The sequence below is a fragment of the Siniperca chuatsi genome, linkage group LG10 (genome assembly GCF_020085105.1).
Source record: "Siniperca chuatsi isolate FFG_IHB_CAS linkage group LG10, ASM2008510v1, whole genome shotgun sequence".
Taxonomy (NCBI): Eukaryota; Metazoa; Chordata; class Actinopteri; order Centrarchiformes; family Sinipercidae; genus Siniperca; species Siniperca chuatsi.
In genome coordinates this window covers 30,418,240-30,438,291 of record NC_058051.1, presented here as the reverse complement: position 1 = coordinate 30,438,291, position 20,052 = coordinate 30,418,240, and the positions used below count along the sequence as shown (strand labels likewise).

General features: G+C 44.4%; 1 protein-coding gene across 3 annotated transcripts; it reads left to right on the top strand.

Annotated features, from left to right (window-relative positions):
- Nucleotides 1-965: 965 nt before the first annotated feature.
- Nucleotides 966-15,385, top strand: slc35a2 (solute carrier family 35 member 2). 3 transcript variants are annotated; one of them, XM_044210291.1, is made up of 6 exons: nucleotides 966-1,377; nucleotides 3,467-3,649; nucleotides 4,276-4,427; nucleotides 6,186-6,308; nucleotides 6,662-7,251; nucleotides 7,925-11,754. In XM_044210291.1, exons 1-6 carry the CDS (start codon nucleotides 1,314-1,316, stop codon nucleotides 7,974-7,976), a joined length of 1,164 nt encoding a protein of 387 aa, XP_044066226.1. In that variant the 5' UTR covers nucleotides 966-1,313; the 3' UTR covers nucleotides 7,977-11,754. The 3 variants fall into 3 exon arrangements, 2 of the variants coding, with proteins under 2 accessions (XP_044066226.1, XP_044066227.1); XM_044210292.1 differs by lacking the exon at nucleotides 7,925-11,754 and adding an exon at nucleotides 15,120-15,385 and having other exon boundaries at nucleotides 967-1,377; XR_006379423.1 differs by having other exon boundaries at nucleotides 968-1,377; nucleotides 6,662-7,830.
- The last annotated feature ends 4,667 nt before the right edge of the window (nucleotides 15,386-20,052 follow it).

Below are 20,052 nucleotides of genomic sequence, written 5' to 3'. Positions count from 1 at the left end.
ATTTGTTATTGAACACAGAACAAACAGCAGCTCTGAACAGAGACAGGAACCGATGAAAACTCTGTCAGATAGATTCAGTAAACCGTCACATCAGAAGTGCAGCGACTTAATATCAAGACAAACAATTAAATACATTTCAATAAAAAATAAAGTGCAGGGTTTTATATAAACTGAACGGTTCTTGTTGTTATCAATAACTTTCGTAGATCGTATTTGAGATTTAAGGTCAACTAAAAAAAAGCTTTAAGGACTTTTTACTTGCGAATTAAATCATTTACCAACAGTTCATTTTTATAGCATCCGACATCGCAAACTGAAGAGCAAGCCGTGGCTAACTGGGATTTATATTATCATCGAGTCCTGCGTGTAGCCTCGGACTTTATTTTCCACTGAATCTGCCTCCGACAACACAATATATTTAAATACAGGCCGGGGTCTTTAAATCTGACCCTGTTTGGGGGGAAAACCTTTTATTAACATTTCTCAAACATGTTTATACAACAGACAAAATATGTAATAATAACACTAAAATAACAAACAAACACAATTATATATATATTTTTTTTACATTTTTTTCAACTTTATTTAGAAAAACAACTAATTTCTAACAAAACAAACATAAATGGTCGAGGTGTGTCCGTGTGCTGTGTGATTTCATGATTTAGTAAAGCAAATAAAAGTTTTATGTGGAGATATTTTATTAGTACTGTTAATGAACAAAACATTAAAGTTATTCTTTACATCAGTTGCCCAAGTCTCTCTCTTTAAATGGTGAAATTCATTCAGTTTACATTAGAAAGACATTACTATTTATATATATATATACATACATACATACATATATATATATATATACATATACACACACACACATACATATATATATATATATATATATATATATATATATATATATGTATGTATATATACTATTATATTCTCTGGGTGTCGTCACTTTATTACTTTGAACTGTTATTACAGTTGTCAGATTAGCCCTCAGAGTGATGCATCCTGTCAGACAGCACCATCTCTGCAGCGGTAGTTCCTTCACTTCCTGGACGCCTCAGATCCTCCACGGACTGTTTCAATCCCGATGGTCCCGGTGCTTCCTCCGCAGGCTGCTCTGCCCTCCGCTCCGGTCCAGTATCAGTGACAGCGCCGCTGCCTCCCGCTGCTTTAACCCATACAACAAACCGGAGGTCGGGGCCGGGTCTCAGCTGAGGTCCGGAGCTAGCTGGCAGGCTAGCCGAGCGTTAGCCGAGCAGACAGCCGGGTGAAGGCTCGGTCCGGACGGCGGGCAGAGGGAGCGCATCATGGCCGGAGGGAACCACAGCCAGGCGGCGGAGGAGAAGGCAGCGAGCCGCGGTCAGAGTGAAGGTAAGAGTGTCCGGGGAGGGAGAACCGGGAGGTGAGCTGACTCCACGGCCCGCACGGCTCCAGAACCGGGTCTGGACGACGTGTTTAAACAACAATTACAGTTTATTTAATGTTAATAATAAGTGTGTTCGCTTTACAGGGCGGCGAAGGCTAGCTAACTAGCGGCTAAACTAGCCCGGCTTAGCTGACTTAAAGAGGGCTTATTAGTTTTAGTTAACTAGTATGCTAACTAACTAATATTGACAAACAGTGTTTAAGGTGTTTAATAAGTAAAGCTAGTACCGTAATTTTATTTTAAACAAAGGAAAATTACACATCCTAGCTGAGCTGCAGGCTAACGTGCTAGGCTAATTTTAGCAGCTAACGTCGCTGTTTTCTAGTCTAAAACTAGCTTCTCTGCAGCCGACTGACCCGCCGGTGTTACTCAGGTGTTGCGGTACTTTTGCAGAGACCAAAGCTCGGCAGCTAAATGCTGAAACGCCGACAAACAGCCGCATTAAAGGCGTGTAAACCCGCTGATGTGGACTGTGGAGGATTTGGCAGCTGGTGACGTGGAGGTTTGTCCAGGTGGGGTTGTGGACACACTGTTCTTGGCAGTGTCTCACCTGTACGGTTAAGTTACAGGAAATACACACTCCTTTATCAGTACAAACACACACCCTCCTGGCTCCTGTAGTGTGTGTGTTTGTACTGATAAAGAGTGTGTATTTCCTGTAACTTAACCGTACAGGTGAGACACTGCCAAGAACAGTCCTGACGCCACACTGTGGAAACACTCTGCTGCAGGTAAAAGTCCTGCAGGTAGAAGTTTAGAAGTAGAATCAGATAAAGTTACTTACAGTGTTCAGTGAGAGTCATCCCTGTGCAGTGAAACGCTTCCTGTCAGTGTTTTATTATATCTGATGTTTCTGGATTCATATTCCTGCTGCGTTCATGTGTGTGTTGCATTTTACTGCTGCAGATGTTTCAGGCTGAGCTCATTTTAACTGCTTTATATACTGTTGGGCAGTTTAACCTGCAGCAATGCATCATGGTCTATGAGGTCATCACGTGCGGTCCCGTGTCCGGCGGCTCGGCTCTGCATCTGAAGCGTCTCAGCTGCTGGACTGCGATGAGACGTGCTTCATCGTTCGTGCTCCCCTCAGGATGAACTGTAATAACTCTGCTGATCCTCTGACTTTCCATCTAGCGCCACCATCAGGTCGACGCGTTAACGCGTCCTATCGTAGAAAAGGTTTCAGTCGCGGTCAGCTGGACGCTGTTTTCAGAATCAAGACGTTTCGGCTCCCATCCGGAAGTCATTCTCAATTGTGAAAAAATGGGACGGGAACTAGAAATTTAAGCTACTCTGTGTTACATAAGCCCCGCCCTCAGGGAGGAGTCTACCTGAGTATCTGTTGATTAGCTAGTTTCACCTGAAACTGACCTAATAGTTTCCATGATGGCCCAGTAATCAGTAATCAGGCCTGTTGTTTTCTGGCTGCACCTCCCTCATCACTGTTAAGTACCTGATTAGCATGTGATTGGCTTGACCACGGTGTTAATACACTCTGATAGACTTTGGGCAGATTAAATCTCAGACCACCATTTCTGTTCAAAGAGGAGTTTTCTTTTTTCACAAAAATGGCTTCTTTGACTCCTCTTTCAAACCAACTCTTCTCTCTACTCAGACTCTTCACCTCGCTGTCTTCAAATGTGCGGTTTGTAGCTTTTAGATGCAAACGCACGGCGCTCTGACACTTTGGTTTCTGACCGAACACCTGCAGAGCTGATGGCGTTCCCATCAGCCTCGGCTGCACGAAGCAGAAACATGAAAGTTTTCTGTTAACGTTTCACCTCCACGTGATGAAACGTTTACTAAAGAGCATTTTGTCCCGGAGGACACCAGAGCCTCAGCGAGGTCCAGCTCTGCTGCAGGTGATCGGGTCTGGCTCGTGTCGGACGGGGGTCAGGACTCTGCAGGCCGGTCTTTAAGGAGCCGCTTCCTGTCTCTGTTTGCTCGCCGGATCGGCCGCCAGCCGCTGGTTTCTGCTCGTGTGTGTGGAGGTTTGATGCGTGTGTGTGTGTGTGTGTGTGTGTCTTCCTGCAGCGAACAAGAGGCTGAAGTACATCAGTCTCGCCGTGCTGGTGGTCCAGAATGCATCGCTCATCCTCAGCATCCGGTACGTCCGCACGTTGCCGGGCGACCGCTTCTTCGCGACGTCGGCCGTCGTCATGGCGGAGGTCCTGAAGGTGCTGACGTGTCTGCTCATCATCCTGCTGCAGAAGAGACGTGAGAGAGAAGCTTTCATTTAGTTTCATAGAACAACGTTTTCAAAGAAACAACATTAATACAGCTCTCTGTCTGTCTGTCTCTCTGTCTGTCTCTCTGTCTGTCTCTCTCTCTGTCTGTCTCTCTGTCTCTGTCTGTCTCTCTCTCTGTCTGTCTCTCTCTCTGTCTGTCTCTCTCTCTGTCTGTCTGTCTGTCTGTCTGTCTCTCTGTCTCTCTGTCTGTCTGTCTCTCTGTCTGTCTCTCTCTCTCTGTCTGTCTCTCTGTCTCTCTGTCTGTCTCTCTGTCTGTCTCTCTCTCTGTCTGTCTCTCTGTCTCTGTCTGTCTGTCTGTCTGTCTCTCTGTCTGTCTCTCTCTCTGTCTGTCTCTCTGTCTCTGTCTGTCTCTCTCTCTGTCTGTCTCTCTGTCTCTGTCTGTCTCTCTGTCTGTCTCTCTCTCTGTCTGTCTCTCTGTCTCTGTCTGTCTCTCTCTCTGTCTGTCTCTCTGTCTCTGTCTGTCTGTCTGTCTGTCTCTCTGTCTGTCTCTCTCTCTGTCTGTCTCTCTGTCTCTGTCTGTCTCTCTCTCTCTCTCTGTCTCTCTCTCTCTCTCTGTCTGTCTCTCTGTCTGTCTCTCTCTCTCTGTCTCTGCAGTCAGCGTGAAGGAGACGGCGTCCTTCCTGGTCGACTCCATCGTGTTTCAGTACAAAGACACTCTGAAACTGGCCGTTCCTTCGCTCATCTACACTCTGCAGAACAACCTGCAGTACGTCGCCATCTCCAACCTGCCGGCTGCCACCTTCCAGGTCAGAGTTCTATTTTTCTCACGTTCGGACTCAAACCAGCGACGCGTCGCTCCGTCTCTCAGCGCCGTCTCACTTCCTGTCTGCGGCGCTCAGCTGCGAGCCCATTGGTTCCTGCTGAAGACGTAAATCTTTAAATCTACAGTTTCCTGTTTAAAAAGGCTCAGTAGTTTCCTCAAACAGCTGCTCGCTGTAGTTTCTATCAGACCAACAGGAGGAAACAGAGCGTCTGTTGGGGACTATTTCCAGCGGCGGATGAATCCACATGTGGTGCTGTAGTGAGTGTTTGGGGCAGCAGGACGGTGTGTGTGGGGCGGAGTCAGAATAAACTACAGCGTGTGTGTTCATGGTGATGGAGGAACATGTCGCCCAGGGCAACAGAGCGGCTCAGAGGAGGAAGATCGGGGTATTAAAGGCCACTGAAACAAAAATCTGATATTTCAAGAATAAAGTCAACTTTTATTAATTTATTTTAGAATAAATTGGTATGTTTTTCCCACCGTGGTAGTAAACAGATGAGAGCGGTCTGTTGGATGAAGTGAAGTTGCAGGCGTCACCATTAAACACGTGATTATCGGCGATTTTAAAAGATATTAACAGACGTCGTGTGAGTTGATGACCGGATGCGTTACGGCTCAGAGATGCAAACGACTTCCTGCTTTGGAAAAGTAAAAACAGTAACTGCAGAGTATCTAAACTACATGACATCATACGAAATATTACAACTTTATTCTTGAACCTCAGATTTTAAAAAAGATTTTGGGGTATTTTAAGCCAACAAACATCCTGGACCGGACGTGAACGGGAGACATTTTGCTTCGTGGTCAGCGCCTGAAACACCGGGGCCCCGACGGGGGCCTTAATATAGTCTTAAAGCAGCTATAATCAATATTTTTTATAAATGACAACGCGAAAACAGCGTGTCGGCGTCTCTGCTGCCGAACCTGCAGCTCGCTGGTCGTCTGCTGCTGCTCTGGTTCGCTGACGAAGCGTCATGTGACTCTGATGAAGCGTCGTGTGACTCTGACGAAGCGTCACGTGACTCTGACACGCCTCCTGATGAAGCGTCGTGTGACTCTGACACGCCTCCTGATGAAGCGTCGTGTGGCTCTGACACGCCTCCTGATGAAGCGTCCTGTGACTCTGACACGTGAGCGTCACGTGACTCTGACACGCCTCCTGATGAAGCGTCCTGTGACTCTGACACGCCTCCTGATGAAGCGCGTCGTGGCTCTGACACGCCTCCTGATGAAGCGTCGTGTGGCTCTGACACGCCTCCTGATGAAGCGTGTGGCTCTGACACGCCTCGTGACTCTGTAGCTGCGTGACTTGACACGCCAAGTTCAGCTGTGGCTCTGACACGCCTCCTGGCGATATGTCTGACACGCCTTCGACGGCGTGACTCTGACACGCCTCCTGATGAAGCGCCACGTGACTCTCCTGAAGCGGTGGCTTTAACGCCTCCTGACGGCGTCACGTGACTCTGACACGCGTGACGGCGTCACGTGACTCTGACACGCCTCCTGGACGGCGCCGCGTGACTCTGACACGCCTCCTGACGGCGCCACGTGACTCTGTAGCTGCTGTTTGATCACAAGTTCAGCTTCTAAAGCGGCGATATGTTAACGTTGCGTTCGCTCCGCGCTCCTGCAGGTTTAATCCGCGGCCGTGGACGCACACGTGGCGCCCGTTTCTAGAGGCCGCGGCCGTCGGTTTGACCGGTGAAATGTCTGAACCCTAACCGGCCCGTCTTCCCCTCAGGTGACCTACCAGCTGAAGATCCTCACCACGGCTCTGTTCAGCGTGATGATGCTGAGGAAGTCTCTGTCCAGAGTTCAGTGGGTTTCTCTGCTGCTGCTGTTCGGCGGAGTCGCCATCGTGCAGGTACGTCCTCTCACCTGCCGCCGGTGGTTGTTATTGATTTATCTCACCGTTATTTGTTCGGTCTGTAAATCATCAGAAAAGGCGGCACTTCCTGTCACCTGACGCTTGTTAACGCTCGCCATCAAAAGCTCTTTAAATGACGTCAGAGTGTGACTTACTGATTGATCGTATTGATTGATCGTATTGACTTGCTTGTGTTAGTTGTGTGATCGACAGATGATTCATATTTTAACTTCCCGTTGATTGGGTGAGTAAATTGCCTGCTGATTGGCTGATTTTACTGATCAGTCGGTGAACTGATTGATTGATTGATTGATGATAAATATTCTCGACTCACTAATCGATCATTTCAGGTGCAGCAGGAGGGGAAGAAGGAGGCGTCTGTGTCGGACAGCTCCGGTCAGAACTACATGGTCGGTTTGGTCGCCGTGGTGATCAGCTGCCTGTCGTCGGGGTTCGCCGGCGTTTACTTTGAGAAGATCCTGAAGGGCAGCTCGGCGTCCGTGTGGGTGAGGAACGTGCAGCTGGGGATCTTCGGCACGGCGCTCGGCATGCTGGGACTGTGGTGGAACGACGGCGCCGCCATCGCCGAGCGCGGCTTCCTGTTCGGCTACACCGACATGGTGTGGTGCGTCATCTTCAACCAGGCGTTCGGCGGGCTGCTGGTGGCCGTGGTGGTGAAGTACGCCGACAACATCCTGAAGGGCTTCGCCACCTCCTTCTCCATCATCGTCTCCACGGTGATGTCCATCTACCTGTTCGGCTTCCACGTGGACCTGCTCTTCACGGTGGGGGCGGGGCTCGTCATCGGCGCCGTCTACATGTACAGCCTCCCCAAAGCGGCCGGCGGCTCTTCGTCGCCAAGCTCCTCCTCGTCTTCCTCGGCGTCCTCAGAGGAGACGAGGACAGACGGAGGCGCTGAGATGGAGGCGTTTCTGCCCAAGTCAGTGCTGGTGAAGTGACTCTCTCTCTCTCTCTCGCTCTCGGTGGCGTCCCCCGGCGCTCACTTCCTGTCTGCTCTCAGCGGGGTCAGAGGTCGAACTGGCGGCTCGCTCTCTCGCTCTCACCTGCTCTCTGCAAAGGTCTCTCGCCCTCCTCCTGACCCTGTCCTCCTGCTGACCTTCTGCAAACCTCCTCGTCCTTCTAACCTCCTCCCCTCCTCCTCTCCTCCTCCTCCTCCTCTCCTCCTCCTCCTGCTGATCAGCTGTTCTGACCAAAGGGGGACGGGATCTGTTCCAGACCTCCTCCCGACTCCTCTCTCCTCTCTCCTCCTCCTCCTCCTCCTCCTCCTCCTCCTCCTCCTCCTCCTCCTCCTCCTCCTCCTCCTCCTCTCCTCCTGCTGATCAGCTGTTCTGACCAAAGGGGGACGGGATCTGTTCCAGACCTCCTCGCCTCCTTTTTCCTCCGGCAGAGGAGTCGATGACCTCCTCAGAGCTCAGTCTGTGATGCAGACGAGAGCAGAGACTCCCTTCCCTGCTCCTCTGCTGTAACTCTGCCCCTTCCCCTCGAGGAGGAAGAGGAGGTGAGGAAGGAGAGCAGCGCTCCTAACGTCTGGTTTTAACTCTGCTTTTCCTCCTGAACACTAACCTCTCCTCTCTCCTCCCCCTCCACCTCAGAGCTCAGGGAGGCGTCGCGTCTCCTCCCCCTGCCGTCCACATCACAGACTAACTGCTCGGAGGAGGAGGAGGAGGAGGAGAGGAGGAGAGGAGGAGGAGCTGCAGCGTCTCAGAAACCCTGACCACCTGTCTGTCTGTCCCTGTTTGCCGTCTCGCCCTCTCTGCCTTAACGACGAGAGAAAAAGCCTTACGCTGATTAGAGAGAACATATTGATTATTGTGTTTTCGCTGTGCAGCTGTCACGTGTTCAGTTTTAGCCACCGGCCCGATGCCGCAGGCGTCACTTGTGTTTGCTTTAACGACGGGCTGCGCAGCGAAAACACCTCACAGGCTCTTCGCTTCCTGTCGGCGGCCATGTTGAGACGGTTTGTGTTCGGTGCCTTTTCTTCTCATCTGTACAGAAGCCGTACGATTGTGTTGGTGTTAGCGGTTAGCGGTTAGCGGCGTACAGTTAGCAGCTGCTGTCTCACGCCGCAGTAAACGCACACAGACGCTGAACTCGGATCAGCTGGGAGGGGAACGTGCTCGTTGATTGGAGCACCTTTTTAAATGAATGAATCAGAATAATTATAATGTTTGTTCTCAGCAAAACCGCCTCTGCTGCAGGCGTCTTGATTGTTTTTCCGTTGCTGCGCGTCGACGGACGAGTTAATCGATCGGGGTCGATCGGTTCGCCGTGCGCCCGTCTGTCCGCTCGGCCGCTTCTCGGCGTTTCGGTTGCTGTTTCATTTTGGTAGAAAGTTTGTTGTTGTTTTGTCTCCAGATCGCTGCAGGAAGCGACGAGCAGCTGACCACCAGAGTCTGTTTTTAATCCGCCACGTTAAAGCCAGGCCGGGTCACCCTCAGACCCTCAGGGGCCCGAAGGCTGCAGGTCACCATGTAGCGGTTAGTTTGTGGTAATTTGATTAATTAATTTGTTTGTTGGTCCCTTTAAACGGCGGGCGCCTGAAGGCAGCAACCTTTTGGAATCAGCTTGGAGCGGTTTAAACGTTTTGCCACCAGCCAGATAAAATGTTTACCACATTGGTATTCTAACTGCAGGTAATGTTTGTTTTCGTTATCGATTGATCTCTTAGGTTAGTTTTGGATTAATCATTAAAGGTTCCAGCCCAACGACCAACCATCAGAAGCTCAGAAACGTTCAGTTCACTGAGAAACGCAGGAAATCAGAGACATTTAAGCAGCTGGAACCAGAGAATATTTGGCGTTTTATGCCCGAAAAAGAAAAAGAAGATCAAAATAGTTGCATATATATTTTCTGTAGGTGTAGTAATCGGCGAGCGCTGCAGCTCTGGGCTCCGTGTTGACGAGTCAGTCGAGTTTGAAGTAGCTGTAACTGAACCAGGAGGCTCCTGGACCTCTACACCGGAGTTTTCTTGTAAGATCTTATTATTTAAATGTATATTGAGACTATCATCTCGGGGTTAGTCCGGCCCTGATCCAGCACCAGACCGCGGCCAGAGGGGCGTTGGGTTTTCAGTGACGGGGAAAAGTAACGAAACGAACGTTTTGATCGGGAGATAAGAGCAGTTTTCTTGTGAATACTTTTTAATGAAGGAAACACAATTATTACTGAGATGATGAATAATCAAAGTTATGTTTTCTCTCAGAATTTCGATTTAAATGTTTTTCATAACATCCGAATATTTTCTTTTTATTGATGTTTTGAAATTTAGACTTCGTGATCAGGTTTTTCTGAGCATGTGATAAATATTTCAAACGTTTCACCTTCACGGGGAAACAACGAGTCATTTCTTCATGAAAACGTGAAAAGATTCATAAATAATTACATGTTTTCGGACTTCCTGCGGAAAACTGATCTCAGGACGGACGAGTGTTGGAGCTTCGTTGTTTTTCAGATCGATGTGGAGACAAAAAGCTAAACAAAAACACTTTCTTTCTCCCAAAGTGTCAAAAGAACTTTAAATAGTTGTTCTGTTTTATTACGGTCAGAATCAAAGTGGTTTTCTGAATTCAATCAAACTGTGAAAGGAATATTTGACATTTAGTTATTTTCTGTTTTTGTAAAAAAAAAAAATCTTCCAGCTGACAGTTTGTGTGTGTTGGGAACTCCAGAAACTATATATTAATATATCAGAAGTTTTTATTTGATGTGGGAATGAAAGGCTGATCTGGTGGTGTATTTTATTTTCGGGTGGCGGTGAGGAAGGACGAGGAGGAAGAGGAAACTCAGCAGGTCGCTCCGGTTTTTAGTGACGGCCAATCAGAGCAGCTGTTTTGTGTTTTCTGCTCAGTTAGAAATATTTATCTTGACGATCAAAGAGTCAAAGTTGCCTGTGAGATTTTAGGATTCGACAGTTACCGTGACGACAACTGCAACAAAATCTGAATTTGATATCTTGTTCATTTTGTCAGAAATGACGTTTAGTACGGAAGCTGGAAGCCGTCGTGGTGGAGCGATTTATTTTTCCTTTTCCTGTAATCTCCGTCACAAGTTAATTATCTTGCGGATAACGACCAGATAAATATCTCGTTTTTCTCATATTTCATTATCTCAGGACAACAAAGTCGTTTTCTCCAGTTAAAGAAATATAAATATTATCCTGTTTATAAATGAATAGTTATCCTGAGAATACGGCATCTGTGCATGCCTGAAAACTCCACATATCTCGAGATAAAGGGATTAATATCTCGAGATAAAGGGATTAATATCCCGAGAAAACAAATAATGTTATTCCGAGATAGCGAGACCTTTTAAACAATTTTTTTATCTCGAGATAATGGAATAATTATTTCAGGAAACTTCAAATAGGATAATAATAATAGTAATAATAATAATAGTAATAGGATCTTGTTCTCTCCAGAAAACGTCTTGTTATCTCGTTTCGCTGGAAATCGAAATGTTATTTTTGCGAGTATCTCAGACGGGGTGACCACGGTGATTTCTCGTGACGATGGAAGAAATATTTTTAGACAACAAAAGGTTTTCTGGCGATAATGAGATAATTATCCTGTTCTGTTAATCAAATAAATACTGTCGTCCTGAGATAACGAGGCTAACAAGATTCAGAAATATCTCGAGATATGAAGAGAATTATCTTTGTTATATCCAGAGAGTTAGAACCGGATAAGGATCTTGTTATCGGCAGAAAATAATCTTTACTTTTCTCATGAAAACAACATTTATTGCATTATCTCAAGTTAATCATCTCGGCATAACAACGTGTTTGTTATCTCGTCGTGTCGGGAAAGCACGGATAAATATCTCGGTGAAATCAAAAGATCTTGAGAAAACTAATATTGTTATCTGAACATAACGTGACCGCAGCGTCTTTTATCGTGATAAAAACAGCTCTTTGTCTCCAGATACTCACGACTGAGGAAAGCTGAAGTTTAATTTCTCATTTTATTTATTAAGCTGCAGAGATTTTTTTTCCAAAAGAATTGCGAGACTCTTAATTTCAAATGAGCAAGTTTCATCTTTTAGATTTGTACCAAACTGTACAGATTCTAAATTATTTTAATTTTCAGGATTCACCATCCATAAATCCACATTATTTGTAATTTCTTCTCTTATTTATGAGACTCTGAAGGATTTTGAATCTTATCGGATCAGCAGGATTTGTTTTTCCTCATTGGACCTTCCGTGTGGAGAACCGTCCAATAGGATCCTTCAGAAATCTTTTGAACTTCCTCTTCCTGTGTGGAAGTTTGTGTTTGTTCTGTATGAAATCTGTTGGGAGCGATCAGGCAGGTTTCATCACTGATCTGTTAGTTTGCACTTGATTGTTGACTTGTACCAATGCCTCTGAATTTGTAAATACTTCTTTTGGTAAAGTTTTATATAAACAAGGACATGGACTCAAAAACTCTGGCGTTTGTCTTAATTTGTAGGTAAATTATAGTAAACAATATTACAGGATGTTTCCCTCTGATTCAGTTTATTTCTGTATTTTAAGAGGAAGCTGTAATGACATTACAGCTTTATTCTCAAAATATTTAAACTTTATTCTGGAAATGTCAGATTTATTTTTTCCTGACATGCACTAATACCCACCGCGCCCCGGAAAGTTAAAGTCTTGCTATTTATTCCGAACTTTTCCTCTCGGGAGCTTCAGATTCAGCCTCAAAACAACTTCCAACAAATATGTAGGGAAACACTTTGTGGGTATTCCTTTCCCCTGAGCTCGTCTTCTCAGGCAGAGCTGTGTTTGACCCCCCCCCCCCCCAACAAGCTCCACTAATCCGACCTCAGCAAAACATTTCTAACCGTCGATCTAAACTCGTCCAGCTCTGACCGACTCAGACTAACCCTCCGATTCACGGAGCCGTTGGGACAAACCGCTGCCGCGAACAGACGAGTCCGTCTTCTCATCTGACTCTGGAGAACAAGAGGGTTTCAGTTCCTGTTCCATTTTGACTTGTCGTAGCCTCGCTTAGGAAAAGCTGAGATTGGAGAAATGGTATATTCCAGTGTGGAGCGGCGTCTGTCGGAGCACCACGTGTTCATTTCAAACGTTCCCATCGGCCTCCGACAGCGACGACATGAAAAGAACTGTAACGTTACAAGTTACATCAAACTAAATCCAATATTAACACTAATACAATCTATTCAGCTGATTTAAAAGGAGCTATACGCTCAGTAGGCGATTTGAAGGGGGGGTGCCATCCCCCTTGTTAACCCCTCTCCATCCCCTAGTAGCAGACAGAGGGCAGGGCAGAGGGGTTACGTTAGTTTGTATTTGCGCCTTTTTCGTCTTGTATCTATAATATTCTCTAAACTGGATCCTATAAACACTCAGGTCCGTTCTGTTTTGTAGCCTGTACTCTTTACAGTCGCGTCGCCTTCGTGATCAGCGAGACGAGTCGCAGCGTGTAGTCGAGAGAGATATAATACTTCTATGATCGTTCAGTAGCGTCTCCCCCGGACCAAGCCAAAATGTTTTAGGGGAGGCGTGACTACAGATGGAGTTATTCAGTGTAGCGTCAGGGCCCCGCCCCCCTGTTAAAAATGAACGAATCAGCTGCTGTGTACACTTTGTGTCTGGTTTCACTTGGTGACGAACTGCTACAAATATGCAACACAACCAAATCTCCTTGAATCTGTTCATGTGACTACAACGTTAGCGTGACGGCTAACCGGCGCGGAATAATGTCAGCATTAACTTCCTGTCTACGCAGGAAGTGGGTGATGCGTCGCGTTGTGCAGATCGACATCTGCTGCTTGTGACCGGCTTCACCTTCGTTTGATCAAATATGTGATCAGTTTTATAATCCAGCGGTCGGTTCTCCTGCACAGCTCTGGGATCAGCTGCTCATCGTACTGTTATAATCGTCATGGTGACTGGTCAGGATGCGCTGGTGTTTTATTACACGTTTATAACAATATGACGTCACGACACGAGCTGTCTGAGTGGACGTTCAAACGTGTTAATACAATATTTCTTCGTCAAACGGAGTCACGGTGGAGACTCACCTGGTTAGTTACACCTGGTTAGTTACACCTGGTTAGTTACACACAACAATGATCAACTGTTTCCAGTTAGTATCAATAAAATGTAGATTATATTACAGATATTTAATTTACATTTAATTCAGTCCTGCTGTGTTTCAGTGTCTCCTCCATAACATAGTTGTCACTTTTAGTCCGGTTAAAAAAACAGAATCCTACATTTCCCATAATGCAACAGGACGGCGGCGCCTCCCCGCCTGATCTTTCAAACTCCACACCTCCAGTTTGTGACATCGTCAGGCCTTTTTGTCCCGGTTTATCATTCGTCTCCTCAAACATGTTTCATGTAGAAAACAACATGGAATATAAACACGCGTCTTTCTTTAGTCGTGGTTTCAAAAGTTCTCTGCTGCAGTAAAAGTACTGAAACACACTGTTACAGTAAACGTCCTGCAGTGAAAGTGTTGCTTCAGTAAAAGTGTGTCAGTATAATCAGGAAAATGTCCTTAAAGTATTAAAGTATTTCATTCTGGATCCATCTGCCGATTCTTTTCTCCGTCGATCCGTCGATCGATCGGTTTGGAAAACTGGTGAAAACGGTGAGAAACGCCGTCACGACGACCCAGAGCCCAAAGCGACGCCTTCAGCGTGTCGTCGTGTCCGACCGACAGTCCGAAGCTCGACGTTATTAACAAACATCACAGTTATTACAGTCGTTCAGAGGAAAAGCAGCAGATCTGCACATCTGAGGAGCTGCAGCCAGGAAGTGATTTACAGGAGAAACGACTTCAACTCTTCAGATGTTTTGTGTGTAAAAATCTTAATTTGTAAAGTCACTAACGTAGAAAGTAGCAGAAAAGGGAAAAACTCAAGTAAAGTACCTGAGTTAATGTACTTGGTTACTTTGCAGGTGGATCAGGCTTCCTCTTGGATTTTACCGCATTAAGACGTTTTTTAATTCAGAAAAGACATTAATATAAATTCTACATCCTGTTGCATCTCACCGGAAACTGCTGCTCATTTATTTTTGCCCTTTTGTGAGAATTTGTGGGAATAACTCGTATTTTTATCGTATTGATGAACATTTTATATTATTTTTGTGTTGTGGGGCATGAACACGGATCTGAACTCTCAGCAGAGTAAAATCAAATGTTAGTAAATGTCACTGTATCTCACGAGCGTGACAAACCATAAATATTAAATTTTTATCCTTTTTTTAACACGGAGGAAGAGAGAAGCATCTGTCATTTCAAACAAAAGCCCACATTTCTTTTTCCAAAGTGGATTTTTAACATTTTGGAAGGAAATCATTTCAAAGCGTTTCTTACTTAAACATAATTATGAGATTTACTATGAAACTGAAAACTTTGTTACATCACAAATCAAAATGATGAGATATTAAGAATAAATTATGACGTCATTAGTTGAAACTGACATTTTAAAGTCAATGACTTTTATTATTATTTTTATTCTTAATTTTTTAACATTTGAATGGTAACTCCCCGAAGCTCACAGCTGTTGTTTTTCCTTTAGCGAACGATACGCCACATTCTCTGTTTATGGCCATTTTGTGACACGAGAAAATGATAATTTATACATTTATGTCAATAAAGAAGGAAAAACCAAGTGTTTTCTCAGGCTGAGGAGGACGAACCAGGAAACTGACCCACATGTGTGGAATTAGTGGGACGACCCTTTAACAGAAGCGATGTGAGTCGGGGTCGGGCAGTCTAACCTCCTGTCGTCTTCTTCTCTTCTTCTCTTCTCGTTTCTGTCCTCCAGGTGTGCAGGTAAACAGAAAGGATCCTGAGTGACGGACTGACGGACGTTTGGACAAGCTGCTGCCTTCGTCCTCCCCGCTGAGGTCAAAAACTAAAACTACTTCCTTTACTTTTATTCAACCAGCTGTTCTGCGCTTTCAGTCAGAACTACAGCACTCCTGCTGGCCTTTCCACGGTACTGCAGTATCACTACGGTACTGCAGTATCATTATGTTACTGCAGTATCACTTACGGTACTGCAGTATCACTACGGTACTGCAGTATCATTATGTTACTGCAGTATCACTCTGATACTACAGTATCACTCACGGTACTGCAGTATCATGTTACTGCAGTATCACTACGGTACTGCAGTATCATGTTACTGCAGTATCACTACGGTACTACAGTATCACTACGGTACTGCAGTATCATGTTACTGCAGTATCACTACGGTACTGCAGTATCACTACGGTACTGCAGTATCACTACGGTACTGCAGTATCATGTTACTGCAGTATCACTACGGTACTGCAGTATCACTACGGTACTGCAGTATCATTATGTTACTGCAGTATCATGTTACTGCAGTATCACTACGGTACTGCAGTATCACTACGGTACTGCAGTATCATTATGTTACTGCAATATCACTACGGTACTGCAGTATCACTACGGTACTGCAGTATCATTATGTTACTGCAGTATCACTACGGTACTGCAGTATCACTACGGTACTGCAGTATCATTATGGTACTGCAGTAGTACTGTACTCTGTTAAAGGTACTTAACCTTCAGCAGCCTTTACTGTTTATTCAACACATTAACGATCTATCAATACCGCAGCAGTGTTAAATCCAGACATTTATCCCGTTACTTCGGGATAATAAAGCTGTTTTCTTACAATATCCGTTAAAATATCTGTTTATCTCAGGAAACAAAATGTTCTTTTCTCAACATAACAAGATAATTATCTCGGTTTAATTATCTCAGGATAATTAAACCCAGATAATTATCCGCTTATCCTCTGAGAAAAATCTCTCTTCATTTTGAGATAAATAGACATTTTTTAAATATCATGTCAGCACGCACAGACGATGCGACATCTCCAGATGATAATATTCATTTTCTTGAGATAAAAGCACAATAATCTTATTTAGAGCAAGTTTTCTCAATAAAATTAGCTAATTATCCTGTTTTAAATTCCTAGATAAGATACTAGAAATTATTTTATTATAAATTTTAATATTTCTCAAGGTTTTGTAGTTTAATCAAACATGTTTGTTGAACCTTCAGCAGCCACACGTACATTTATTTAACATTTAAATAAAGATATAAGACATAAAAATCAACAATGTTTTCGCCGGACACCAAATTTGACAGTCTGGTATGGAAGCCCAACTCTGCCAGAAAACAAACAAAAACAATTATGAAATAAAAATGGTGAATTAAAGTATGAGCTAGTCACAATTATGACATAAATCAAAATTTTTTACTTACTTAATTTTGACTTTGGACCCGAGTATTTAAACTTTTCTCATTCCTGTTTTTAAACTTATGGAGGAGCAGTGAAGTACGCGTCATTTCAAAATAAAAGGTTATTTTGATTTGTGACATTTAGGAAGGAAATCATTCAAAATGTTTTTGAGCATTTCATAGTAAATCAAGACTATGAGATTTACTTATAATTTAAACTGAAAACTGACTTAAAAATAACGAGTGAGACAGTGAGATTTTGAATTTTAAAGTCAGAATTAAGACATAAATCGATATTTCGACTCACTAAATCAAACTTACGAGATTTACTATGTGAAATTTAAAAAAATCTGGACTAAGTATTTCATAATCTTGATTTAGCTTTGATTTGAGTATTTTCATTTTTTATCTTTATTTTATTGTATTTGGGTTTTTTTTTTTTTTACATGTTCTGCATTTCAAAATAAAGGCCCGTATTTTCTAACCCAAAATGTATCTGTAGCATTTAGAGAGGAAACCGTTCAAACTATCTTGTGAATGTTTCTGTTAAATGTGAAAGTCTGTAACACTAAAGTGCCTCTGAGCAAGGCAGTGAAACCAACCTGCTCAAAACCAAATTTCATTTAAAGGGAAAATCAACCCAAAGTGACCTTAGTTTTTATTGTGAAAGTTTACAGTGTATGAAGTTTTTAATATGAAATGTATTTTTCTTGTTAGAAGCAGCTCTCCGTGTTGTAAATGTATTTTTCTTGTCACCTCGGTGCCTTAAAGCCTCCAGAACGGTTTCTAACTGTCATTAAGCTTAAACGTAAAGTTAAACTGAACATTTTATTTTGAAACTGTAAAAGAGACATTAAAGTGGAATCTGTTCTCATGAGAAACACTAAAGATCATGATGTCGGTCAATTTTCTTACTGAAAACTGCAAACAAAACACATTTACAAAATATTTTCCTATATATTACCTGATATATTTTATCTGGTTGCCTTTGTGGAGAAAAACAACAACTTCACTGTGAAATGAAACTGACTTTGGTGATAAAAACCCCCCAAACACTGTCTCACACTGACTGAACAACACAGATCAGCTTGTTCACAGTTTAACCAGAAACTAAAGCTCAGGAGGAGCATCGCAGGAGGAGCATTGCAGGAGGAGGAGGGCGAGGAAACGTCCCTGAGCTCCTCAGCGATCTAACTGCTCGTTCGGGACCACATGTTAACCCTGGTGACAGGACCTGGTCCTGACAGACGTCCAGCAGCACAGAGACTAAAGAGAAAGACTGCAGCCTCCTCAGGGGGGGCGCCGGAGAGCTGAAGGGGAGGCCAAGATACTGCAGGAGGTGGATCTGAGTCAGAAACCCTCCTCCTCCTCAGAGTCCTAACTCCGTCAGACCTGGACTCACACTGAATCGTTCGGTGTGACTAACACGTCCAGAGGAGATCATCGTCTCTGAGGTCCGTCCAGAATAAACCCCCAGAAAGCGGCTGCAGAACCTGCCTGAGAATCCTGCTGTTTCTAAGTTTCCTTCAGTCTCGCAGTGATCCAGAGACAGCTGTCTGTCCGTCCACGGGTCCACTGCAGACAGGAGCTGCTGACTGCTGGTTCGGCTGCTCTGATGGGACAGTCTGACTGCATGTGAACACATACAGGCTGAAAAACATGTCTGTCAAGAGAACAGCAGCACCGACCTGCAGCCAAACAGGTGTTGGTGTTAGCATGTTAGCATCTATCAGATTAGCAACAACATGTTTGACTTCAATCAGTCAAATTTCACTCTGAGCTGCAAAAAAATAAAGTAGTAGGATAAAACTCAGAGATCCACTTTAAAATACAAGGACGGGAATGAATGGAGCTTAAGAGTCAACAGCCAACATGCTAACATGCTGAAGTTCACCATCTTAGTTTAGCGTGTTAGCATGCTAACATTAGCTAGTCAGCAGTGAACACAGAGTGCAGCTGAGGCTGATGGGAGCGTCAGCAGCTCTGCAGGTGTTTGGTCAGAAACCAAAGTGTCGGACACGTTAACATGTCGACCTGATGGTGGCGCTAGATGGAAAGTCAGAGGATCAGCAGAGTGATTACAGTTCATCCTGAGGGGAGCACGAACGATGAAGCACGTCTCATCACAGTCCAGCAGCTGCTGAGACGCTTCAGTGACGGACGGACGGACGTTGCCACCCACAGAGCCGAAGTGTAGTTTGATCTCCACATTTCATGCACATTTTCTCATTTTTTAATTCAAGAAAAGACACAGTTCATCTTTTGTTCACATATTTCATTCACAAGAATTTAAAATCATGTTTCCTTTCATCTCTAGCCTCATTGTGTCCTTCAAGTGAGAATAATTTGAATTACATATTATTATATTATATAGATCTTTTTAAAATCTCAGATTAACTTCAGTGTTTTGGGGCCAGAAATAAATGCTGGCTGTAGTTTGATGGTGGAAGCACCAGGGGGCGACAGTGACTGTCGGAGCTTCACTGGTTTCCATCCTGAAGAGCTCAAAGAAGAAAGAGGCCTGCAGGTAAACGTGACAAACACACACGGATCAGATTAAATGTCAAATTAGGAAGAAATGAAAGACACAGTTTCAACACAGTACTGGATCTTTAGGGAGTGGAATGTAAATGTTGATATCACCAGACTAAAAAAAGAAAACAGCTAAAGAGAAACAACAAGGAGCTCAAAGTCTTCATCTCTTCAAATCCCTGCCAGGTATTAGCTTAGACCATCCAGTCTCCTTCAGATTTTAGTTGCAGGCTTCCAGATACTCTCCTGAAAGTTAAGGCACCTGTCCTATTCCAGATATTAGTCGGCATCCACCAGTATTTTGTCTCACCATTAAATTCCTTCCCTCCACACAATACCAGATATTAACCAAAGTCTTAAATCCCTATGGCCATCCGGTTACTTCCAGATATTAGTTTCACCCCTCCAAACATTTTCCTCCTATTCTTTACCAGGTATTAGCTGGGACCCTAGCATCAGTTACAGGCCCCCAGTCAAGGACCATGTAATCATTGCCAGTTATTAGTCAGAACTCTTCATTCCCTGTCAGGTTTTAGTCAGGGTCCTCCACGCAAGTCTAGGTAATAAGGTCCTCTAAGTCACTTCCAGGTATTAGTCAGGTTCTTCCAAACCACTGACACAGTTTCCCTCCTCTTTTCTTAGCTGTCCACCTGTGTGTGTGTGTGTGTGTGTGTTAGTGTGTGTGTCTGGCAGGTGAAGAAACACTGCAGGTGAGTGTTGACCTTCCTGCACTAGATGTTGGCAGCACGACAGAAGCTAGCACAAGATCATTTTAATCATTCAGCTTCAACTAAAACAACATCCTGCGACTGTTTGAAGAGTAACTAAACCCCCAAACCGCTCGTTTCAGCTGAAAGCCAGTGTGTGTGTGTTTGTTAGTGTTTGTTAGTGTTTGTGAGTGTGTGTGAGTGTTTGAGTGTTTGTTAGTGTGTATTAGTCTTGTTGAT